This window comes from Vulpes lagopus, chromosome 10, assembly GCF_018345385.1.
Source record: "Vulpes lagopus strain Blue_001 chromosome 10, ASM1834538v1, whole genome shotgun sequence".
NCBI lineage: Eukaryota > Metazoa > Chordata > Mammalia > Carnivora > Canidae > Vulpes > Vulpes lagopus.
Window position 1 is genome coordinate 90,265,066 of NC_054833.1, and position 25,547 is coordinate 90,290,612.

The 25,547-nt window shown below is 48.9% G+C and overlaps 1 protein-coding gene and 1 pseudogene across 1 annotated transcript in view; one reads left to right on the forward strand and one right to left on the reverse strand.

The window, feature by feature from the left end:
• Positions 1-289: 289 nt before the first annotated feature.
• SPIRE2 (spire type actin nucleation factor 2) overlaps positions 290-25,547 on the reverse strand; it is a 32,720-nt gene continuing 7,462 nt past the window's right edge. Inside the window, exons 2-15 of the mRNA XM_041770719.1 lie at positions 21,230-21,273; positions 16,202-16,558; positions 13,567-13,647; positions 13,279-13,443; positions 12,534-12,620; positions 12,150-12,273; positions 11,869-12,038; positions 11,017-11,206; positions 9,359-9,480; positions 6,474-6,608; positions 6,336-6,403; positions 2,628-2,655; positions 1,605-1,720; positions 290-1,328 (exon numbers count right to left, since the gene is read on the reverse strand). Coding sequence (XP_041626653.1) covers positions 1,106-1,328; positions 1,605-1,720; positions 2,628-2,655; positions 6,336-6,403; positions 6,474-6,608; positions 9,359-9,480; positions 11,017-11,206; positions 11,869-12,038; positions 12,150-12,273; positions 12,534-12,620; positions 13,279-13,443; positions 13,567-13,647; positions 16,202-16,558; positions 21,230-21,273 — 1,910 coding nt within the window. The 3' untranslated portion in view covers positions 290-1,105. The remainder of the gene's footprint in view (positions 1,329-1,604; positions 1,721-2,627; positions 2,656-6,335; positions 6,404-6,473; positions 6,609-9,358; positions 9,481-11,016; positions 11,207-11,868; positions 12,039-12,149; positions 12,274-12,533; positions 12,621-13,278; positions 13,444-13,566; positions 13,648-16,201; positions 16,559-21,229; positions 21,274-25,547) is intronic.
• Positions 8,003-8,657, forward strand: LOC121499719 (annotated as a pseudogene).

Below are 25,547 nucleotides of genomic sequence, written 5' to 3' on the forward strand. Positions count from 1 at the left end.
ATCATCTCCCCAGAGAACAGGAATAGGGATCTGGGGAGGAGGCCAAAGGGCCAGGCTGGCAATTTGTAGGCATCAGGCTGAGCCACATGGAGCCCTGCCAGCCGTGAGACCAAGATGGCCAGATGATGAAGTTGGGCATCATGGACAGGAGTGGGCCTAAGCACCCTCCTGTCGTGGTGGGCATCCTGAATGTGCACCAGAGGGCAGGTGACCCCTCAGAGCCCAGCTTCTGAGAATGTGCCCACCACTGTGGCTCAATAGTCCTCAGTCCACACCCCAGACAGAAGGCTGTGAGACCACCTTTATTAGGCCAAGAGCAGCCGTGTGTACAAATTTACAGAGTTTCTTCCTGGACCAGGACCGCCAGCATCACCAGGGCCCTGGAACCAGCACCATCTCTGGACCTCTGAGTCTGTGAGGACAGCAATACCAGCCAGATGTGGCAGATGGCTGGGGAATGGATGCTGGGTAGGGGGCAAGGAGTGAGCTTGGCCTTGGACCTTCCAATTGGAAGGGTGAGATGGTGCTAGGAGAGTATCTATCCACTGACGGTCTTCCTGGCTGTGTCTGCAGGCCAGGTTCTGCTCAGAGCACAGAGGCCAGCAGAGTGCTCCTGCCTACCTGGGGACCAAGGTGTCCTGTCCCAGTCTGGACATCCACCTAGGGAGGGGAAGCTGCTGTGTTCTCATCCTTGGGATGGAGAAGAGAACAAATACAGGGGTAGGGTCTTTCATAGCTCTATTATCTAGAATCCACTGCTGTCCTTCCTGAGTGAGAAAACCCATTCCTGCCCCATCCTGTACCCCACCCAAGGACTCCCAAAAGGAAATTGCCTCCCCCAGGGAGGGTCCTGGAGTGAGCCTGACCCTAAATAAACTCTGGGGCCAGGAGACATGTATATAAATATATAGGCTGTGTGTATATATTATATAAATGTATCTATATATGTATATATATGTACATGCACACTCAGGAGGGCAGGCTAGCGGCTATGCCCCAGAATGGGGAGTTTCTCAGCCATGTCCAGGCCTAGCCTGGCTCCTCCCCAGATGTCTGGCCTCCTTGAAATGTCTCTGGCTGGGTGGTCCAGTAAGGCTGAGAGCCATCACTTGAAGTTGAGAGTCCAGGTGTTAGGGATGTAGAGGGACTGCGTCTGGCGGGTACGGCGAGGCGTGGTGTTGAGTGCATCCACACTCTTGCGGCTAGAGCGCACCACGTCTGCCACAAAGCTGGTGCAGTCGCTGCAAACATCCTTGCGGATACAGCCGTGAGTATAGATGTGTGGGAACGTCTCCTCCACACTCTGCCACTGGGGCCCCTGCAGGGATCTGAAACAGGACAGAGCCATCAGGGAAGTCCCACCTGCCATATTTCCCCACAGCAAAAGCTTTTCCTCAAGAGTTAGCTGGAATCCTGGGGTCTGCTAGGAGTTCAATTCCCATCTCCTACTACTTAGTCCCCAAGACCCCCATGAGGTATCTCTTTCTAGACAAGTGCTTTGGATTTCTGTGTCCTGGGAGTGTCCTAGCAAACCATCCCACCCACCCCAGCTTTTGTATTACTGTCAACGCCTGACCACATCAGCAAAGGGTAAAGGAACACACTGGAAGGCATCTCTTCTCTGGCTTGGTGTAGGTTTGGTAGTTGACACCCTCCGAGGACTCTCAAAGCCCAGCGTGTAGACGGGAATGTGTGCAAACTTCTTAGAAGGCATCTTCATCTACAACACACAGAGGGAGAGGTGGACCCCCCCGACAGACACACCCATCAACAGCCGCATGCTCTGGGCCTGCATGACACCCTGGCAATGTCTGATGTGGGCTCTCTGAAGGCATGTGCCCACCCCTGCTTGTTACCCACACCCAATCACAACTTCTGCCCATCTAGACAGGTACTTGCACCACACACGGTCTAGCATCATGTTCTATATGCAGTAAATTCTTCAGGTCAAAGAGGTAGAGGTTTCTCAGTGGTGAAACAATAAAAAGGAGTGAAGATCATAGTGGTCACTCTTCCTCTGCAGCAGGCCCTTGTTTCTAGGCTGAGGTGTAACAGGATGATATAGTTCCAAATGTGATTATGTTTCTGTATCTATACACCTCATGTACACAGACACCGCAAGAACCCTTCCAAAAACATTCAAGGAAATTGTGTCAGAATGTAGGACTTTTAGAGGAGAAGTGAAGGGTTTTCTTTTCAGCCTGCTAACATGGAATGTTAAAAAAAACATTTAAAAAACACAAACACCTACAAGGGTCTTTAAAAACCACAAAGTCTTGGAGTGCCTGGGTGGCTCAGTTGGTTAAGAGCCTGACTCTTGATTTTGGCTCAGGTCATGATCTCAGGATTGTGGGATCAAGCCCCACATCCCACTCTGTGCTCAGTGGGTTGTCTGCTTAAAATCCTCTCTCTCCCACTGTAAAAAATAATAATAATAATAAAAACTATACAGTCTTAGAAAGTATAGGAATGGGTTGCTTGTGGAGGAAGGAGATGGACAAGGTGGCTCATCTGTGTGTGACCAGCTTGTAGGAGACAGAACCTCTGTCCCCCCTCAGCACCCTGCTCTGCCCCTCCTGACAAGCCAGGTCAGCCACAGGACACCTCAGACCCCAGATGATCCTTACCTTTATGCTACAGGAAGTGCAGACAGCCCTGGAAGGGAAAGAGGAAGAGCAGCAGGGTCAGCTGGGAAGAGGCCACAGAGGAACAGGTCCTGCCAGTCAAACTGTCCTTGCCCTCTGCTTGATCCCCAGTTACTTCAGTATTTATTTTATCCCCAAATCTTGCTTTTCTTTTTAATTAGCTGTACATCTCAAGTATTTCTGCCCCTCACAGGTCTTTCTGTGGACTATTTAGTCTGGGGAGTTTCATGCCCTCTATACCTGTGTGAGCCCAACACTCCCAACCAGAGAAGCCCCATCAGAGCCAGAGGGGCCACTTTGTTTTAAGTGGTGATTAACATCTTTTTATTCTCCATTCCTGATTTCAAAAATGAACACATTCTTGTAAAAACCCTGATATTAAGAAAACTGCAATAGAGACCCAAGAGTTCTGCCGTGTAAAGCCCATCCTCAGAGGCAATCCCTGAAGACCCATTTCCCACCTCCAGATCTTTCTAAGTGTGACTGACAAAGATACACATTTACACATAAAATAAAAATAAATGAAATGGGGTATGATATGTACTATTCTATAAAGGTAAAGGTAAATCTGTCAGGGGACAAATTGTCCAAATCCATTTTTTTTTTTTTTTGCCAAATCCATTTTTTAAAACAAGGGACGATGTCATAAAATGTTCATAAAATGAACATTTCATTTTATTTTATTTTTTAAAGATTTTATTTATTTATTCATGAAAGACACACAGAGAGAGAGGCAGAGACACAGGCAGAGGGAGAAACAGGCTCCATGCAGGGAGACTGACATGGGACTCATCCTGGGTCTCCAGGATCACACCCTGGGCTGAAGGTGGTGCTAAACCGCTGAGCCAGCCGGGCTGCCCTTGCAAGGATATTTTTATACTTGGTTTGCCATCTAGAAACGTCTGGGTTAATTTTATTTCACTGTGGTCAGGGAACTTACTTTCCATGACTTGAGTCCTTCTACATTTATGAGACTTGTTTAATGACCCAGAATATGGTCTATATTAGAAATGTTCTGTGTGTACTTGAGAAGGAGTACATAATGCTGAGACTGGGTGTAGTGTTCTATGAATGTCAGATCAAATTGGTTGGTAGTGTTCAAGTCTTCTATATCCTTAATATTTTTCTGTCTACAAGTTTTATCAGTTGTTGAGAAAAAACTATTGACTCTGTAATTATAACAATGGATTTATCTATTTTTCTTTACAACTATATCAGATTCTTACTCCTTGTATTTTTTACTTCTGTTGTTAGGTATGTCAAGTGTTTAGAAGTTACTTTCCTCCATTAATGTTATGACAGAAATGCCTCTATCTCTGGTCATATTCTTTGCCATCTACATTGAAATTAATACATCATCTATCTTTTGACTAGTATTGGCATGGCGTATCTTCTCCATTCTCCTAACCAATCAGTGTCTCTTTATGTCAAGTACATGTGTTGCAGGCAGCAGATAGTCTTGCTTTCATAATTCAGTCTGGGACACTACCTTCTAGTCCTCTTGTTCAGGCCTTTTACAGTTAAGGTAACTATGACACGGCGGGGTTGAGGACTGTCATTCTGCTTTTTGTTTTTTGCCCTATGTGTTTTGTTCCCTTTTCCTTTTTCTGCCTTCTGTATTAATCAACTTTTTTTTTTTTTTTATGATTGCATGCTATTCCTCTGCTTTGTTATAGTGGTTGCTTTCAGACTTATACTGTATTTCTGTAACATCATAGCCTACTGTCTTCAGGTAGAGTTTAAGAAACCTCCAACAGCACACTTCTGATCCCCTCCTTGGCCTGAATGCAATGCCATTGTTATGATAGCTTTTACTTATAGATAAGTTATAAATCCTCTAATACACTGCTGTTAAATTTTTGGCATGCCTAGTAATCATTTATTGGATACCAGACACTGAATTTCACCCTGTTGGTACTGGATCTTGATTTACCTTATAGTTATAAGAAAATAACCTTTTATGTTAGTAGTTGCTACTTCTGGTGCTATTTCTTTGCATAGATTCAGGTTTCCAATTGGAGTCATTTTCCTTCTATGTGAAGGACCTCATTGAACATTTGTTTTAGTGTGGGTCTACTGTGAAGAATTCTTTTGGTTTTTGTATTTCTGGAGATGTTTTTACTTTTTGTCTTTGTTTTTGAAGCATATTCTTGCTGGGTATTGGATTCTAGATTGACAGTTTTTCAGTCCTTCAAAAATGCTCTTCTTGTTCACATTATTTCAGTGAGAAGCCAGCAACCACTCTTGTCTGTCATCTATATGTCTTTATTCGCTGGCTGATTTTAAGAATTTCTCTTGGGGCATCTGCATGGTGCAGTGCGTTAAGCATCTAGTCTCTCTCTCTCTCTCTCTCTCTCTCTCTCTCTCTCTCTCTCTTTTTTTAAAGATATATTTATTCATGAGAGACACAGAGAAAGAGGCAGAGACGAAGGCAGAGAGAGAAACAGGCTCCCTGCAAGGAGCCTGATATGGGACTTGATCTCAGGACCCCAGGATCATGCCCTGCGCCGAAGGCAGATGCTCAACCATTGAGCCACCCAGGTGCCTCAACATCTAACTCTTGATTTTGGCTCAGGCCATGGTCTCAGGGTCATGGGATCGAGCCCCACGCTGGGGTCCGTGCTCAGCGGGGAGCCTGCTTGTCCCTCTCCTTCTGCTCTTCCCCTTGCTCTCTGTCAAATAAATAAATAAAATCTTAAGAGAAAAAAGAATTTCTCTTTGTTATGGTTTTGATCAATTTGATTAATAGGTGCCTTGGTATAATTGTACTCAGATTCCTTTTGCTTGGGATTGAGTTTCTTGTGAGTGTATATTTTTCATCAAATTTGAAACACATTTTTAACTATAATACTTTTTCTGTCCCCTCTCCTTTTCCTTGGGAAGTTTTAATTACATCTGTATTAGACTTAACATTATCTGACAGCTCACTGACACCATTTCATTTTCTAAGTTATTTTTTCTCTCAGTGTTTTCACTTTAGATAGTTTCTATTGCTTTGTCTCTGAGTCCACTAATTTTTTTCTTCCACACATTATTCTGAATGTTCAATCTGCCGATAATCTCATCCACTGTAATTCCAAATATTCATCCAAATATCCTGGTTTTCATGTCTAGAAGTTTGTGTCTTCTCCAAATCTTTCTTGCCTGTAACTTTTGGAACATATGAAATGCAGTTCAAAGGATGCCTGGGTGGCTCAGTGGTTGAGCATCTGCCTTTGGCTCAGGGCGTGATCCCGGGACCCGGGATCGAGTCCCATATATCAGGCTCCTTGTGGGAAGCCTGCTTCTCCCTCTGCCTGTGTCTCTGCCTCTCTCTGTCCCTCTGTGTGTGTCTCTCATGAATTAATAAAAAAAACTTTTAAAAAAATGCAGTTCAAACCTTGTAATGTCTGTATCTACTAATTCTAACATCTGTGTCAGTTCTGGGTGATTTTGATAGATATTTCTGCCATGGATTGTGTTTTCTTACTTTTTGACATGCCTGTTACCCCATCTTTGCTGAAAGTGGGAGCCCCTTAGCTATTAAAACTAAATAAAAAATTAAAATCATGTTCCATAGTTGCACTAGGCCATGACACATGATAGAACATCCCCACAAGCACAGGAAGTTCTACTGGACAGTGCTGGCTCAGAGACTCTTACCTCCTCCTCCCATGTTAATTCACAGCCAGGGTGCTTACAGAGGCTCACCTCTTGCAAAAGAGACAGGTGGGTGGCCAAGAGAACAGCGGGAACTTGGTTCGGCAGCAGCAGCAAATCTGTAAGAAAAGACCCAGATTAGTTAGTTCTGCATGGTGAAGAAGCCAGCTGGGATTCAGGCCAGCTTACCTTCCCCTTCTTCAGACTGCTGACAAGCTCCTTGTCCTGCAGGAACTTCTCCATCTCAGCCTTCACCAGCACGCGGCGCACATCCATCACCTCCTCCACAGTCAGAGCAAGGCTCTCCACAGGGTGGCTGAACTCCTAGGGACAGAAGGGTCAAGGGGTGGGTGCTCCTCGGGCCTTAAGGAATGAGGCTACTTGGGAGTCTATCCACAAGCTTCTCTCTTTTCTGAGGACTCTGGAGTCCATGGCCTCAGACTACCCAAGCCTCGCAACCTCTTAAAACACCCCATTGGGATCCCTGGGTGGCTCAGCGGTTTGGCACCTGCCTTTGGCCCAGGGCGCGATCCTGGAGACCCAGGATCAAATCCCACATCAGGCTCCCGGTGCATGGAGCCTGCTTCTCCCTCTGCCTGTGTCTCTGCCTCTCTCTCTCTCTCTCTCTCTCTCTCTCTCTCTCTGTGACTATCATACATAAATAAAAAAAATTTATTATTATTATTTTTTAATTTTTATTTATTTATGATAGGAACACAGTGAGAGAGAGAGGCAGAGACACAGGCAGAGGGAGAAGCAGGCTCCATGCACCGGGAGCCCGATGTGGGATTCGATCCCGGATCTCCAGGATCGCGCCCTGGGCCAAAGGCAGGCGCCAAACCGCTGCGCCACCCAGGGATCCCTAAAAAAAATTAAAAAAAAATTAAAACACCCCATTCTTCAGCTCCTCTATCCCTGGGAGCCACATAGGCTTCTCATGACTTCTCTCATGGATTCCTACAACAGCAAGCAAGGTTTCTTGGGACCTGGCCCCAGCCCATGGATGACCACATCCCCTCCAGCTACCCTACCAGTGTTCACAGTGCTCTCCAGACTCCAACCTTGTCCCTCACCTGCACACAATACCACGGCCAATCAGAATCAGCCAGGGTCTCCTGCCCTACATCTTCTCTTCTTGGAACCCTTCACAAAGGTCTCTCCTCCCTGGCAGCAGAAGGCCCTAGGCACCTCCTGCCTGCATCGGCCCATCTCTAGGTGGCACGTGTCCTACCTCCACAACCGCCTACCTCTTTAGGCCACCATGGTGAGTATACCTTGTTCTGCCTTTCCCTCCATGGAGGTTAGTGTGGAGCTCGACCTCTCAAATCCAGCTCCTCTCCTAGAAAGTGGAGTTGTATTCCAGCTCCATTGAGATAACACATAAAGCCCTTAGCGCAATGCCTGACACCCCAAATTTAAAATGTTAGCTTGGGGCAGCCTGGGTGGCTCAGTGGTTTAGCACCACCTTCAGCCCAGCGCCTGATCCTGGAGTCCCAGGATCGAGTCCCGCATTAGGCTCCCTGCATGGAGCCTGCTTCTCCCTCTGCCTGTGTCTCTGCCTCTCTCTCTGTGTCTCTCATGAATAAATAAACAAAATCTTTAAAAAAAAAAAAAAAAGAAGAAGCAGCAGAAGTGAGCCTTCCTCTCTCCCAGTTGCCCCTGAGTTACGTGGAGGCTCACATACACCCAAAATTCAGCTTCACCCACATTCCAGCACTATGGCCAAGGAAGGTATTGCTGCTGGAGGTGTTATGGACATTAATACTGCTTCCCAAGAGGGGCTGGGGACCACCCTCATCCACAATGGCTCAGCACGTGGAATTTGTGAAGCTGCCACAGCCTTAGACACTAGCCAAATCCATCACTGTGCACTTGTATCACTCAACTGTGATGAGCCTGCATGTTAAGTTGGTGGGGGTGCTTTGTGCTGATCACAAAGTCAACCTAAATAGGTTGATGACAATGAGAAATTAGGGAGATGGGGGGGCCTCTATAAAACTGACAGGGAAAACCCCATAAAGTGGTTGGTTGTGTGTGGTGGTTAAGGGCTAGGACAAAGAGGCTGAAGATGTCATTGAGGAATACTTCAAACACAAGAAAAGAAGAAGTAAAAAATTTGGTTCTGGTTCCTCACCAAAGTGGAGGGGGGCGCCTTAGTTCTCCTCCTCTGAGAATGTACTTAGTGACTCAATTGTAATGAACAGATTAAAGTGGAAATAACAAGGAGTCACTTCTGAGACTTAGTGTCTCTCAGACCATGAGCCCTGGGGGAGCCTGATGCCACTTCCTAAGAACACTCAAGAGCCCTGGGGCAGTCCATGTGAGAAGCCACATTCCAGTGTAACCCCCAAGGAGGCCTGAGCCACCTCTGGATTCCTGACCCTCAAACTGTGAGATAATAAAAATTTGTTTTTTGCACTTTTAAGTTTTGGGATAATTTTTAACGCAGCAATAGCTAACACATGATTTAGTGGGAATATCATTACTAATACTGCCTTACATTTACATAGCACTTTTCAAAGCATTTTAACATCTGTTCTCATTTGAGCCTCCTGACAAATTTCAAGGAAAGGGCGAGGATACCACCAGTGACCTCCAGATGCCCTGTGTTCACCAGGCCCTGCACCACTGTCATCCCTTTGATGACATCATACCCCAAGGCTCAGATCCAATACCAGCAGCTGTCAGCCCTTCACAATTCCACTTCAGACAACAAAACTCACAGCTGAGGAAGGTAAGCAGTGCAGGAGAAGAGTCGAGATCTTGGCCCTATAAGGTGCTCTGTCACAGCTCACTGCCTTCAGACGCGGGGCTCCAGCTTCTCATCGGCCTTAACCCTCAGAGACAGAAGCAAGAACTTCCCATGCCCGCTATCCCCTTAGGAAGGTCCTGTTTTGACTGGGGGCTGCAGTGTTCAGAAGGCCCAAAAGGTAACAGCACCACTGCCCCAGATTTGGTGGCTCTAGAGCAGACCTAGCCACACTGTCTAAAGGAGCTGCCCCAATCCTGCTAGGCCTTGTCCCGGGGAGATGTCCCATCCAGTCACCATGGACAACAAGGCCTCTGTCACTCACCAGCCACAGGTGATTGGTGTCTGGGGCCGCAGAAGCTGCTGGCTTGTCCTCTGCTGAATCTAGGTCACTGGGTGGCAGGGAGCTGGGGTCAGGCTGGGCTTGGACTCTCACAGGGAAGGAACCTGAGGCAAGAGCACAGAAGCCCTATGAAGACAACCCAGCAGAAACTGTGGTGTGGGAGGGCTGTGCCCAGGAGTGATGGAAAGGCTGGCCCGGCAGTGGGGAAGCAGGACAGGTAGACAGCATGTCAACCACACAAGGGGCAGGTATGTGCGGTGGGCCCCATATTTGATCCCTGTTAATGGGCCAATGCTGGGAGTCCCATAGCAGCCAACAGTGAAAGCAGATGGTGCCTGTCTCCCAGAAAGACTGCATCCTTCTTAAGAATCACTCAATGCCCTTCAGCAGAAAGGGACGGAGGAGAAAGAGGCAGATTCATTTCCACCACAGGGGATCTGAGTCCTAAGGAGAGTTGTAGGGGGACAGTGAGGTATGGAACTGGCCTGGCCTGGTCTGGACCTCTTCACTCCAGAGAGTGAGTCAGCTACTGAATGGGACCTCGCTGAAAGTGGCAAGAAAGCATGGCTCAAGGTAGCCCTGAGGGCAGATAGGGTGGCCTGGCCATGTCTGATAGGAAGTGGTAGGGGAGGGGGCAGATGACAACCCCATGTCCTGTCAGCACCTGGGGAGCACAGCCCTTACAGCAGTGGGACTAATGCATGCCATATGGCCAGTTGTTTTGACCTTTGTGCTGAACAGGGAAAGCAGCTGATGACAAGTCAGGTTCTAGAGTGGTAAGTGCTGCATAGTCCATCTGGTTCATTGCAGACATGTTTTAATTGACAGGGAAAAAAAAAAACACTAGAAAGATCTGTCAATCACCTTACCCATCCATCTATTTGTTTATCCACCTGCTTATCCACCCATCATCCAACCATCCATCTACTCATCATCTATCTATTCATCCATCCATCCATCCACCCATCACCCATATGACATCCATCCATCAGTCATCTGTCCTTCTATCATTCATCTATCCACCCATAATCCATCTACAATCCACCTATCCATCCATTCATCTATCCTTCTATCATCCATCCACCTTCCATCCATCTATACACCCATCATCCGTCAATCCATCCTCCATCTGCTCATTTTTCTTTTCATATCCAATATATTAATAGTAATTATCTCTCAATACTAGAATCTGAAGTTTTTAAAAAGTATTTTACAAAAATGTGGATTACTAATTTAATAAGAATGTTTTAAAGTGTAAAAAGTGGAGGATGCTGGGGATCCCTGGGTGGCTCAGTGGTTTAGCCCCTGCCTTTGGCCCAGGGCGCAGTCCTGGAGACCCGGGATTGAGTCCCGCGTCGGGCTCCCGGCATGGAGCCTGCTTCTCCATCTTCCTGTGTCTCTGCCTATCTCTCTCTCTCTCTCTGTGTGTCTATCATGAATAAATAAATAAATCTTAAAAAAAAAAAACAGTGGAGGATGCCTGCCTGAGGCAATAAGATAAGTCTGGGTTTGACCTTTAAATATCCTTCTTGCAGACGTGAGCTCCCTGTGCCCTCTGGGAGCTACCTGCTCAGGAAGACAGAACATGGTGCCCACACATGACACAATCAAAAGAGGAGGGGGTGAGAGGCATCACTTGCCTTGTTCCTGGGTGCTTGGCCTCCAGGAATGCACACTGCCTGCACGGGGCCTGGATGATTCCAACCCTCCTTGGGGCTGAGTGGCTGGTTGCAGGCTAGAGGCCACTTCACTCCGTAGCTGGACCAGGTCATGCTCTGAGAAAGAGCGGTCCCGTTTCAGTGTCACCTCCCCACACGGAGATTCTTCCTCCTGTGGACACACCAGACTCAGCCCTGATCACCCGGCATGCCAGCACCTCCTGTCTGTCCCTAAACTGGCAGGGGGCTGCTGCTGGGTGCAGACACCATGGGGCCATCCTCTACTCACTGCCCAGCCTGACTATCCTCTAGACAGTGGAAGGCAAGGACCTCAAAAACCAAACCCTTCCCTGAGGCCTGTGGAAAGTCCTAGAGATGACAGGTCTGGTGTCAGGTGCAGCCCACTGAGATAGCTACCACCCCTGGTTTCCCTGGGCTCTAAGGGCAGTGATGACATGACTGGGGGGGGGGAGGGGATCACACTGAGACACATTGGCTTTTCACATAAGCCAGGGGCTGCTTAGCTTCCCAAGTCCAATGATGGAGCATGTACATTCCAGCCCTTTTTGTGCTATGGGAATAGGTGGCCCAAGGTCACTGTTACAGTCACCTGTCTGAGCCACCAAATGGGGAAGTGTTCCCAAGTCCCACCATGTTTGGTCTCAGGGCAGACCCAGCCCCACAGCAGGACACCAGCTCCAAAGAAGAGTGCTGCCCTCAGCCCTGAGCAGTGGATGTCCACAGCTGAATGCTACACACTGGCTTTACTCAGCCCTTCTCACTTGCCCCTCCTCCTCCTCCCTGGCCTCTTTCCAGGAACCCATGGGCTCTGACCTCAGATGTGTTCATCTCCTCCATCTCAGCCAAGGTGGGCGCCTTGAGCAAGACCCGGGGCCGTGGGCGCTGACTGTTGTTCCCGGCATCCGTGATGGACAGGTTGATGCAGGAAGTGGATTTGGAATCCCCAGAACAGGCATTGAGGATGCAGGGCAGAGAGCCAAACCCTGGTGGAGGCAGAGAGGTGGGGCAGGACAGGAAAGTGAGGAGGTGGGGACAGAGCAGGAAGGGAGAAGTGATGGAGGGAAGATGGGCAGGGGGAGGGGTTCTATGCTCACCCCGGCCACCCCAGCATTGGCCTCCCACTGGGCGCAGCCTCCGCTCCTGCTTGATCTCCTCCAGGATCTTCTCATGCAGGGTCCTCTGCTTTTGAGGTAGGGGGCGAAGCCTTCTCTCTGAGACCTGGAGGGAGTATGGCAGCTCCAGGAAGGAAGGGCAGTGGGGCTGTGCCATGGACACACTGGAGTGGGGAGGAACCCTGCTGGCACAGCCAGGCCTATCAGGAGCTGGCACACTAGGGGGCAGACTAGAAGGTGACCTGTGTACTCCCGGGGCCCCCAGGTCTATCTCAGAATCTACCTTCCAGCCACCTCCACTGGTAGAGATGCCACTCTGCCCTTGGGGAGGGAAGGCCAAAAGTGGGGGCCCCACATAGCTGGTACCTGTTTCAGTGGAGGGCGGGAGCGGATGAAGTCCAGGATGAGTTCATGGGCATCCTTCTTCACCCTGGGAGGGATGTCTCCATCGACCTGTAGGGGAGGATGGGAGGCAGCCAAGGCTGAGGGCAGGAGCTGGGCTAGTCCTCACACCATCCTTCCCTGCAGGGGCTGCATGGCAGGGACAAGGCAGCTATGACACAACCACTAGCTTCCCTACATCTCAGGTCCTTCCTGTGGAAATGAAGGTCAGTGGCACCCCTCTCACTCACTTGTTCTAAGAACGAAATGAACTCACACATTTAACATTTGCAAAGTGAAGCCAGTACACGGAAGGCCTATGTGAGCATAAAATGAGACAATCCCACAATTTCAGCTCCTGCTACTGGTCCTCCAGAATCCTCCACACATCTCTTCTGCCTGCCCTTGTCACACTGCATCCCTGATGTCACACCACGTCCCTGGTGTCACACCCCGCCCTTCATGTCACACCACATCCCTGATTTCATGCTGCATCCCTGGTGTCACACTGCATCCCTCATGTCACACTCCATTCCTGGTGTCACACCATGTCCCTCATGTCGTACCATGTCCTTCATGTCACACTGTGTCAAGTGAGCCAGGTGAATCAGGGCCATATCTGCCTGTGCACATCTGAAAACCCAGCTCAGTGGCCACACACAGAGTGGGGGCTCCAGAACCACCGGTGAGCAGAAGGCATGGAGGCAGGCTCCTCCCCCTACCAGCTCACCATGACCTTGCGTAGCTTGTAGTTCCTGGCACGGATGTCCTGCATCAGCATCTCGAAAGGGGTAAGCTGGAACTCGGTGGGCAAGGGGTTAAATTCCTGCTCCTGAACTTTCTTGAGCTTCACTCCATGGCGGAGCTCCCTCATGAGCTGGACCCAGAGTCGGGCCTGGGCCCCCAAGAAGACAAAAAAGGCCCTTAGACCCAGCAGGGTTCCCAAAGGCCCTGGCACAAACCCCAGATTGGGGGGCTGCACCCTGTGTCCCAGGTTAGGAGAGAAGCCATGTCTTACCCAGTCTGTGTGTCCTAGGTTGTCAAGCTCTGCCAGGGGCTTCTCTGCTTGCAGCTCATCCTCCCGGAGCTTCTGCAGCATCTGTTGGTCCAGGAGAAGGTAAGAGAATGGGAGTCATGGGGAAATGGGTCCCTGCTGGTCTGTCCATCTGGGGACATTTCCCCAACACATTGGCTACTATTCCACCAGCTAAAAAGGGATGAGTGGGAATTTCTGGCCAAGGCTTGGACTCAGAAAGATCTAAGGAAACAACTCCATTAGTCTTGGAACCATGTGGGATACTTTGTGTCCCATCAAGTATCTGGCAGCTCCTCCTGGTCGAGGGCAGGGGTGAGAGCGTGACACCCACCTAGCACCCATACGGAACCTCCTGTACCCTTCTCTCAGATGACTTACACAACCCAGAGAAGGGATACAGGGGGAAGCCCTCTGTCATCTGTGAAGAGCTCCCAGTCTTTCTTCAGACCCAGCCTCTCCAGGTGCTTCCTCAGGAATACCTCAGCCTCTTTGCCCAGGGCACATGCACACCCACCCTCTTAGAATACCCATGCTTGCTTCTTGACACATGATCCCCGTGGCAGTTTTACATTTATCTGCTTCTCTGATTATTGTCTGGACTACTGGCTCCATGAAGCCAGAACCACGTATATGTTTGTTTTTTTCTCACTTGAGTACTCCTGGCTTCTAGCACATGACAGATGCTAGGTCTCAAACAATGGTTGAATGAATGAATAAATGAATGAATGCATGGGTGGGTGGATGGGTAGATGGATGAGTTACACAGCAAGTCCTGGGAAACAGACACAGGTTTGTATTTCTTGAAGGAGAGAAAATGCTGTCATCATGGTGAGGGCCAAAGGAGAACACCAAGGATTGTTAGGTAACTGTTCTTTGCTGAGAATTTGGGAAGAGGCTGCTAGATTCATTGCCTTTATTGTCCTGGATCATGACAGCAGCTGGAGACTCTGTTCCCATCAAGTCCCCTACCCTGGAGAAGCATCTAACCTTTAGTACACAGCTCCCACTTCACCACCTCCCCCCACCCCCATGACCTAGGACAGAACCGGTTACCCTGGTTTCACCCCAAGTTACTTGCTAAACTGCTTTGGGATGCTCTAGAAAATGCTGCCAAGTCTTGGAGCAGCACATGGGGTGTGATCTGGCTGATTCTAAAAATAGACCTGTGTGTGATCTGGCAGTTCCTGTGGGCAAAGGGCATGAAGGGTGGGTCTCTCACCCCTCCTGGAGTTTCTATACCTGTCCCTGAGCACGGTGTCTCTTCCTAAAATGCCAGCCCAGAAGTGTGTCGCTGACAGACCCTCTTCTCACTCCCTGTCACTACCCATTCCCTGGACATCTCCTGGGTCAATTACTTGGAAGTCTAGAATGGTTTGCTCCTGCTAAAGAAAGAGCTTCCATTGTCTGGATAAGGAATTGATCTCAGTAACAGAACAGATGACTTCAGAGCAAGAAAAACAAAAGAATTAAGACCATCCACTAATTAGAACATTAGAAGAACATCTCCAAGATGCCAAGAAGTGGGAAGGGGAAACAAGGAGTGGGCAGAGCAACCACACCCCCCTTGGGGCTGTAGATGAGGGCTCAATGGCTCAAGCAGTGTCACTGACTTATCCTGTGCTGGGTCACAGGCTCCATCAATCAGAACAATCCTGAGAGTCTACTCAGACCCACAGGTTCAGGGAAGCTGGTCAGGGTAGAACCAGGGACTAGCATCAGGCAATTCCAAAAAACACCTTCTTCCATTTAACCAAGAATGGGTGAAGCAGATTCCCTGGCCCTCTACAAAGTCTGCATTTTGTCATCTGTGGCTGCGGATGGGAGGCAGAAGTCCCTGTTTCAAGACCCCTTGCTTCAAGGAAGTATGCCAGCCCCCTCCAAGGGAGAAGATGGGAGATTGAAGAAAGACTTCCAGCTAGTAATTCTGGGACCATGAAGAGACAGGACAGCCCTGGGAAGACTGCAGTCTGCCTATACTAACTCACACTTGGGGCAAGGGACACCTTTCAGAACCTGTCTTTGCTTATCTGTAAAAAGAGTGGTGGAGCGCTCCTGTCACTGCATTTCCTACCTCCCCAAAACTCCAAGCACAGTGAGAACCTGTGGGCATGGACCTACAGCAAGGAGCCTTTAGCTCCTGTGTCCAGAAGTAACCAATGGGGAGAGGACACCCAGGCCTTGCTGGAGATGTAAACATGGGGACCTGGGGGGTCCTGGGGCCAAGAGGCTGAGAGCCTGTAACTTAATGTCCATGAACTTCAGCTCCTTCCTGGGCAAATGGGCTAAGAAGTAGGCTCAGGGTTAAGGTAAAACCTGCAAAGCATTTGGAGCAGTGCCCACAAAGAGTGCAGACAGCAAGCCTAGGCTACTCCCAGTCCTGAGCTGAGGATTTCCACTTCCTATTGGAGACAGAGGTACCAGCACATGGGGAAGTGGGGGGATGGGGCAGGACAGATGCCAAGTCTTCTTTACCTGTGGTCCCTCCCACCTGCTCATACCACACCCAGCGCCCTGCTCCCCTTCCACATGCTCCACCTGGCCCATGCCTGCCCTGCTTGGCCTCCAGGGAGCCCTCAATGTACTCACCGCCCCCCCCTGCACATCCCTGTGCACTCACCTCCTTGGCCTCACGGACCCTGGCGAGGAAGGCCCGCAGCTCCAGCGTCTCCACAAAGAGCGCCCGGCACACCGCCTGGTAGTGGGCCTGTGCACCACGGGGGTCTGTCAGGCGTGCCGCACACAACCGCATGGCCTGGGCAAAGGTGCGCACAGCACGGGGGCCACCGTCGGCCTCTTCTTCCTCCTCCGGGCCCCCATAGCCCTCATCGGCAGCTCCACAGCTGCTGTCCTCACAGTCATTGTTGGCCATGAGGTCGATGAGCTGCTCCAGCTGTGGGCTGAGCTCTCGCTCCTCACTGTCGTCCAGACCCCAGTCCAGTGCGCGGTAGATGGCAAAACCCAGTGACTGCACCATCTGCGGGACCAGGAGCCAGGGTCATGGGTGGGTAGGGAGTAGCCTGCAAAGGATCCAGCCCGGAGAGGGACAGCAGCCCCACCAATTACAAGAGAACTTCCTGGGGATCCCTGGGTGGCTCAGTGGTTTAGCGCCTGCCTTTGGCCCAGGGTGTGATCCTGGAGACCCAGGATCCAGTCCCACATTGGGCTCCCTGCATGGAGCCTGCTTCTCCCTCTGCCTGTGTTTCTGTCTCTGACTCTGTCTCTGTCTCTCTCTCTCTCTCTCTCTCTCTGTGTATCTCTCATGAATAAATAAATAAAATCTTTAAAAAAAAAAAAAACAACAAAACAAGAGAACTTCCTGAGATGAAAGTACAGCACACAGCTTCTGTCCGATGGCAACAGCTTGCTCCCTATCCAGAGGGTATATACTGTGAGCCAACCAAACACATCACAGAATGCACATGATACTCCCTAAACAGCACAGCCACTGTGGAAAACAGCTCAGCAAGTTCTTATGGTCAAACATGGTTTTTCCACATGAAGTGGTAAACTCCTCTCCCAGATATCTAACCAAGAAAAAGGAAAGACATACATCCCACCCATGACTTTTCCTGGAATGCCCACAGGACAAACCTGACATGTCCAAATGTTTTCAACTGGTAGATGATAAACAAAGGTGACCCATCCTTACAGTGGGATACCAGGCAGCAGTACGAAGGATCAAACCGCATGCACTCATCTTACACACACAGTGAACACAGAGTGATGAAGCCAAAGTCTCCTTGCTGCATGTTTCCATTTATACAAAACTCTAGGCAAGATAAGTCTAAGCTATAGCCATGAAAGGCAGATCAGTGGTTCCAAGCCAAGGGTTGAGATAGAGATTGGAAGCTCACTGAATATAAAGCATACCCCAATAAATGTGATTTCAAAGGACAGTCAACTGAATTAAACATTAGCTTTTAAAGTAACAGAATTTTTTATTTTAAGTCAGAGGAGAAAGACTAGCATGCTGGAATTGTTAGCTACACATGATAAAGTACAGACACTTGAACTAAAAAAATGACATTCTCTCACTTAAAAATATTTTAAACTCCATGTACATTCAATGTATGTAAATTTAACCCGAAAAAGAAGAAAAAAAGTGATTGCACCTAAGTGGGGGCAGGGAGCAGGTGGCGCTACCCAGGGACAAGTCTAACGGTAGCTGTTGGTACCCAGCCAGGTGTGAGGTCCACTATGCTGTTGTTTACTTTACATAGGCTTGAAGTTCTCCATTATTATTTCTTTTAAAAGTATATTAGCCACGTTAAAAAAACCTTTGAGTTTTGTGAGAGAGAGACCTTTTAACTCAGCATTTTCTCAATTTTACTTGGTAGAAACCACTAGTTTCATGGACTACCATTAACTGGGAATCTGTGTTCTCTAGAGGACATCTGCAAAATACTGCCACTCCACTCATTATCTGTTCACCTGCCATCTGCACCTGACATTCCCTCACAGCAATACAGTCCTGGAAAGGTCCGATCTGCTCACACAGGGAAGAGCCATGTGCAGCTGAACACAGAGGAAATATGGATAACTCCCTAGGATCTGCTTCCAGTTTGCTTGGCTTTCATATTTTGACATTTCCCCTTTATGACAATGATACAAAATGACAATAGCACGCCTCATCTCATTAACTACTCGGACCCTTTTGCTGCTTAAGTATAGGACAACCCAAGAGATAACTTCTGGTTTGCAGGTAGAGGAGGAAGGCACCGAACCTCAGGTTACCTGACCACAGCTAGCAGCTGGCAGAGCTGGACTTGGGACTCCAGTCTGCCCGCAGTCTGTGCTCTAAGCCTATTGCAAGGTGGGAGGCTGCTTTGTGGCAAACGGAGCCACGCCCTCACCTTCCACCCCCAAGTCCGCCCAGCCTGGTGGATCTTGGAGGCCTCTGGCCTCTCCTCTCATTTCCTACATTGCCACCACTTGAAGCCTTGTATGTAAAAAAAAAACAACCCCGGGGTGGGGATGGGGCTAGCCTGAGCAGAGCTGAAAGACAATATGGAGAAAATCAGTGTTAAGCAGGGCATAGGCACAAGACAGCCTTCTCTATCTTGCAGAAATGCTTGAGCCTGGAGGGGCCACACGGGCAGAGGGGTGGACCTGCTTACAAAGAGCAAGGACTCCAATAGAGCAATGTTCCAGCCTAAAGTCAACAAAACCCCAGTCCACCCTTGGAGGCGGTTTTATCTCTGCTTTAGGCAGGCAAGGGTCACAACCCCAAATCATGAGTCAGAGGGCACAAGGCCAATGCTGGGTGGAGTCTCCTGGGGCAGTAGGATCTCCAGAGAGGACCCACATGGCCATCAGGACTGCTGGGCTGGCAAGAACCATGGTTCACACAAATTCCCAGTGAATTCTTCCCTGGCCTAGAGGTAGATGCCAGGAAGGAGATGGTGGGAGCAATCATGCCCCCTCTTTACTCCACAGGCCCTGCTGACCCAGGGGCAGCTCTGTCCTGGTCTCTCCATTGGAGGCTGCACGTAGAACAGGGCAGACAGGCCACGCAGGAAACCCCCTGCTCTAGCCCATCACAGAGCAGCACCCAAACCCACCCGTGCCTCTCCCTTTCTTCTGGTAGCTGGCCTGAACTAGCACCACAACAGTTAAAGGGTTAACTCCAACATGAGCCTCTTATCTGATAACTGCACCGTTAAAAGCTTCTCTGTGCTCCAGCAGACACTGGAAACTCTCCCTGAAAGGCAAAGAGCCTGTTCTTTCCCATAAGGAAAAATCTGGGCAGCCAGCCAGAGTCTCAGAACCTCCAACCCCTCCCTGCCCATAGTGTTGCAAGAACTGAGCAGCCTGCAAACTGAAAGCCTCACAGAGAGAAGCAGCTGAAGCTGCAGGATAGTTTTACAGTTTTAGCTAGGTGCCAGTAGCAAGAATCTAGGTTAATATGACAAGTGGCCTCCTGCCATAGTTCCTGGGGTGAGGCTCTCAGGTTAATTTGTGGGGGCCTCCGAGCACAAGGGTCCAGATTGGACCCCTCACACAAAGTTCCTTATAAATACTTTCAAAATTGATAACAGGAGGGATCCCTGGGTGGCGCAGCGGTTTGGTGCCTGCCTTTGGCCCAGGGCATGATCCTAGAGACCCGGGATCGAATCCCACGTCAGGCTCCCGGTGCATGGAGCCTGCTTCTCCCTCTGCCTGTGTCTCTGCCTCTCTCTCTGTGTGTGTGTGACTATCATAAATAAATTTTAAAAATATTTTAAAAAATTGATAACAGGTCTCCTTTGGAGTGGTAGATGGTAGATGCACATTCCACTCTGGGCAAGAGGGACAGCCCTGGGAGCACTGTCTGAAAGGCAAGGGAATGTTCCCGGGCTTTGGGTAAACAAAAGTATCCAGAATACTCTCAGTGGGCAAAGGAAGGCAGGACAGAAATGGAGAGGAGTCTTGAAAACATTTTTTTTTTTCCTGAAGTGAATTACAGAAAGCAACCTAGAGCAACAGTACCACTTCATAGAGCTCTGGACAGTCATAGGCAGTATGCTGCTGGGAAGGGTGTCTTATCATCAACATTATTAACTGCCAGCATGTAGTAATAAGGAAAAGCACGAAAACTCTGGGATGATTTTATTATTGTTTTAAAATTCTCCACAACAGGGATCCCTGGGTGGCTCAGTGGTTTAGCGCCTGCCTTTGGCCCTGGGGCGCAATCCTGGAGACCCGGGGTCAAGTCCCAAGTCAGGCTCCCCACATGGAGCCTGCTTCTCCTTCTGCCTGTGTCTCTGCCTCTCTCTATGTCTATCATGAATAAACAAATAAAATCTTTAAAAAAAATTTAAAAAAATAGGGATCCCTGGGTGGCGCAGCGGTTTGGCGCCTGCCTTTGGCCCAGGGCGCGATCCTGGAGAACCGGGATCGAATCCCACGTCGGGCTCCCGGTGCATGGAGCCTGCTTCTCCCTCTACCTGTGTCTCTGCCTCTCTCTCTCTCTGTGACTATCATAAATAAATAAAAAAAAATTTTTTTTTAAATTAAAAAAATAAAATAAAATAAAATTCTCCACAACAGACTATATGGCCTTTTTTGGTCTGTGACCACCCTGCTACTCTGGTGTAACACTATGTTTGATATATAAATACATATTTGCATAAACCTTTCTTAAAGGCAGTGGAATGATAAACATTAAATTCAGAACAAATTCCTGGGGGCAGGTGGATGGGACAGGGAGATATTGGTGAGATTTTAATTGTGGGTGGGATGGGGGTTCCTGGACATTGGTCACAAGCTGGTTTTCCTGTTTGGCCCCCCAGACCCACCCTCTGACTGACACTGTGTGCGCAGCAGGCCAACCCAACAGACCACATCATCTGTGCTCCCTCCCTCTGCTCAGTGGGAGACAATGCCAGGAGCTTGGGGGTGGAAGGGGAGAGTGAGGTGGGGTCCCGTCACCCCCGCCCCCGCTTCAGGCCCTCCAGGGCATGTCAGATTCTACACCACCCCAGTGGGCATCCTCACCTGCCCACTCTCTTCATCACGTCCCTTCAAAGAAGCCCTTAGAGTATTTTATCTGTGTCCTACCACGTGGAAACAATTATGTAACTTTGCATGCTTTTTAATTTACATTATATGATATATGTTAATTTTAATGTGTATTAAGTAAATTTAAAAATTATTTTAAAGGTACCTGGGCTTCTGAGCTGGCTGGTGACAACACCATCATTGTGGACTCTGCAAGAGGAGATAACAGGCAGTCAAGACATGCCTCAGCAACCCCAGGCCCTGATGAATAGGGCCACCCACCCACCTTCCCTCTAAGGAACACAGAGTGTAGCCCCCAGAGGCTCCAGTGGAACACCAGAAAGCTTAAGCCAAGCTGCCAGTCATTTGGGTAGATACTTGAGGATCCATCTTTGGGCTGGACATCAAGGTACAGTGGCCAGGAGAGTGATACAGCCCCTGCCCACACCCCACATACCAGTCATACCCCAAAGTGACCCCTGAGAGTGGAGCAGCCTACAGGGTCCCCTGGGGAAGCATGGTTGGTGCTAGAGTGAGGAGGGAATGAGGAGAAAGCAGGTCAGTTAAGTCTTGTTTGATGAAAGACCTCATGCTCTAAAATTCACAATCTGAACCCATGTGCCCCCAAATCACAGCAGAGTCAAATGAGAGACCCGGGAAATAACAGATTTTGCTCTGGAGTTCCTAAGAGCTGAGTGGAGTCAGCATCTGGCCACCATCTGTAGACTGGGAGATCTGCCCCCAAACTGTCAGTGCCTCCATCAGACAGTCAGAGTCTCTGGGTTGAATATACATTAGGCACTATGCATTTTATCATGTTTATTATTAAACAGGGCACTGAATTAACATGTTTATAAGTGCTCACTCATTGTAACCCATATACCACCTAGGAGATAGGTGGTTTTGTTACCCATTTCACAGATGAAGAAAGAGGCTCAGAAAGGTAAGCTTTTCTAATTTGCTCCAAAGTATCACAGCTAGTAAGTGGTGGTGCCAGATGAGGGTTCCATACCATGGAACCCTAAAATCTGCTTCAGCTGCTCCCTCACACCACCCCCGGGGTCTCCCAAGATGCCAGGCTGGATGAGACACAGAAAACCCACCTACTTCTACAGCCTTCCTTGAATTAAGCATCTAAGTAGAACCTATGCTAAGGGGTGAACCTGAGTCGCCTTCTTTTTGGAATGAGGTAGGGCATAAAAAAAAACATAAACCATGAAATCTCTGCTAAGTGAACCTGCTAACTCTGCAAATATTTTCAAAATGCCATTAAGAGCTAGGGAGATTGCCAAAGATAAAGGGAGTTTGTGTTGGGCTGATCCATTAAAATAATGGAAAACAATCTACTCCCAACATAAGGGAAGTTGAAAGTGAGCAGCAAGCAGTATACTGTGGCCCATGTTTGGGCATTCAATGCAAGTCCATAGCTGTGACTAGATCAAGACAATGGAAAGTGGAAGAAATCAGACTCAGAACAAAGATACTCCCTGGAAGCAGCCAGTGTCCTGAGTTATCCTGAGGACCAAGAAAGGGAGGGAGTCAGACAGCCTCTCAATACCCTTTACATACTAAGCACCGCACAGTCCTCTGGTCAACAGGAAGCCTTCTGGTTGGAATAATTTTAACACATATGTCCCTGGTTTAAACAGTCTATATGTTAACAAAAATAAGTGTTTGTTAATCTACCTATATTTCAAGTTGCAAGGACTTGGGAGTCTTTGGGTTTTGAGGAGCAAGCTACCCCTTAAGGGCGGAGATTGTGCCCAGCTCTTCGCTACAAAAGTAATACATGACTTATAATGGGTTCAATCCACAATGACCTTATGCAGGTTGGTACGACTCCCTCTTCACAGGCAAAGAAACCGAGGCTCAGGCAGTGCAGAATGTCACACAAAACCATTGAGCCAATAAATGACAGAGGCGGAGCCCCCAGCAAGCAATGCCAGACCCCAAAGTGCAGAGTCCTAACTTGAGCTACAGTAACTTTGTTGCCAGGATGGTCACACAGGATTATGCAAACGACCTTCTGCTTTTTTTAAAACAGTTTTAGGGGATCCTAGGGTGGGTCAGCGGTTTGGCGCCTGCCTTGGGCCCAGGGCGTGACCCTGGGGACCCGGGATCGAGTTCTGCATCCGGCTCCCTGCGTGCAGACTGCTTTTCCCTCTGCCTGTGTCTCTGCCTCTCTCTGTGTCTCTCATAACTAAATAAATCTTAAAAATAAAATAAGGGATCCCTGGGTGGCGCAGCGGTTTAGCACCTGCCTTTGGCCCAGGGCACGATCCTGGAGACCCGGGATCGAATCCCATGTCGGGCTCCCGGTGCATGGAGCCTGCTTCTCCCTCTGCCTGTGTCTCTGCCTCTCTCTCTCTCTCTCTCTCTCTCTCTCTCTTTCTCTGTGACTATCATAAATAAATAAATAAATAAATAAATTAATTAATTAATTAAATTAAAATTAAAAAAAGATAAAACAGTCTTAGAGGGAAAGTAGAGAGACCCAGACATAAGTAGATGGAGGCAGGTAGGATGGAAGCATTCTCACTGGTCCATCAAGATCACATTGATGGGGGGCTGCCCCTCCACCGGGTGCTTCTCTCCCCCTGTAAGGAAGAACATCATTGCCAAGATGTACTGGGAAAGAAAAGCCACTGTGATGTCTTGTGTATAAAATAACAAATGAAAAAAAATAAAAATAAAAATAAAATAAAATAACAAATGAGGAGAAATCAAGACACTAGGGAGTTTTCTTGGAAATGATGACATGCCACGCTAGTATAAGATGAAAGATGATTTGGACTTTGTAGCCGGACCTCCCAGAGGAAGTGCTTCCCCCTACCCAGCAGGTGGGGTAGGTGGTAGGAGGACAGTGGTCTGACAGCCTCACCTCTCTGTGCCTGGGTGGGGAGCATAGGGAAGGAGAAGTGCAGTTTAGGCCAGACCCCTACCTATGTGTGGTCACGACCTTGAGGGTTTCGCCTCTCTGACCTCCTTTCCTCTCCCACAGATGGAGACAATACCTGCCCAACCTAACTCACAAGGTTACCTCAACAGACACATGGGGGAGCAGACTCAGATACCTCCTAGGACACAGTATCCTGTGAGGATGTGGACAGCTGTGATCACTGTGATGATATCATCCATGGGGCCATCAGACCTCCCGACCAGGCTCAGCCCAAGGGCACCCTGCCTGTGACTCTCTTTAGGCTTGGGGCCAGGACAGGGAACAGTCATGGGGGAGCCAAGGATTCCCCACCTCAACCCCCGAGGAGACCACACACGTGCAGGGGTGTGGGGAGGCTACAGCACTGGTTCCACTAGGCCCCCCCAGGCTGCCAGGCACCATAGGGTTCTTAATTACCAACTATGCACACAGATGACAAAGGGGTAGGGGTTCTAGCTTGAGCCCAGGTAGCTTCTGTCTCTGCTCCTCTGGCTGAGTTCTCAGGAACACCTCTGTGGCTAAGAGGCAGGGTGGACAGACCAAGGTCCCTGCAGGGCCCCCCTCAGTGCTGGTGGGGAATGGCAACAATCCCAAGGAAGGCAACCTGCAACATCTCTCAGAACTTCATCCCTGCTTGCCTTGAGTAAGTCAGTCTGTCCCACATGGCAGGGTAACTGAGCCCGTCACTCACAGGAATGCCCTTTGTACCAGTGAACCACTGGACACACAGATATTCACAGAAGATATGTGGGGACATTGCAGGAGGGGGCACCAGGCAGCCCCTAAAAAGGAGGAGGTATCCTTTGTAATGAGACAAACTGAGCTCCCTATTAAGGAGAAGAGCAGAGGGCAGCCCCCGTATTGAGAAGGGGCTGTATGAACCTGCACGCTGGTATAGACATAAAACAGGTCCACTAAGTCTGCTCCTATTATGAGAAGGCTGGCAGGAGACTCCAACAGTTTCCCTTTACACTTGCTGAATTTGGAACATGTGCTATGGCATCAAGAAATTAATTTTTGTGCAAGTGTGAGAATGAGCAAGAGCGCAGTGTCCACCTTGCTCTCCCACAATCCAGGGCAGGAGCTCATGGTCTGGAGCAAACATGGACCCAAAAGTGACACAATAGGTTCCTCAGAGTCTTTTTACAGGACGGGTATCACCTACCACACAGGTTGTTGTAAAGATTAAACAAAACCAGGGGCACCCAGCTGGCTCCACTGGAAGAACATGTGACTCTTGGTTTCAGGGTTGAGTCTGAGCCCCACACTGTAGGGCATAGAGATTACTTACAAATAAGTTCTTAAAAAACAAAACAAAAACCATGTAGTGTCTGGCATCTAGTAAATGCTTCAATAAATGCTTGTTTCGCTGTCAAGAAACAATTTTAAAACTTAAGTAATGTCTGAGATCAAGCATTGGCTTCTAGAAGTGAGCTGGTAGCAAGCCCAAGCTAAGGGGAAAGTGCCTGCTCAAATCCGGGAAGTTGTGTGTGTGTTCAGCAAACAAGGGAGAGCTCAGTGGGGCAGATGCCCTCAGAAGTTGGTG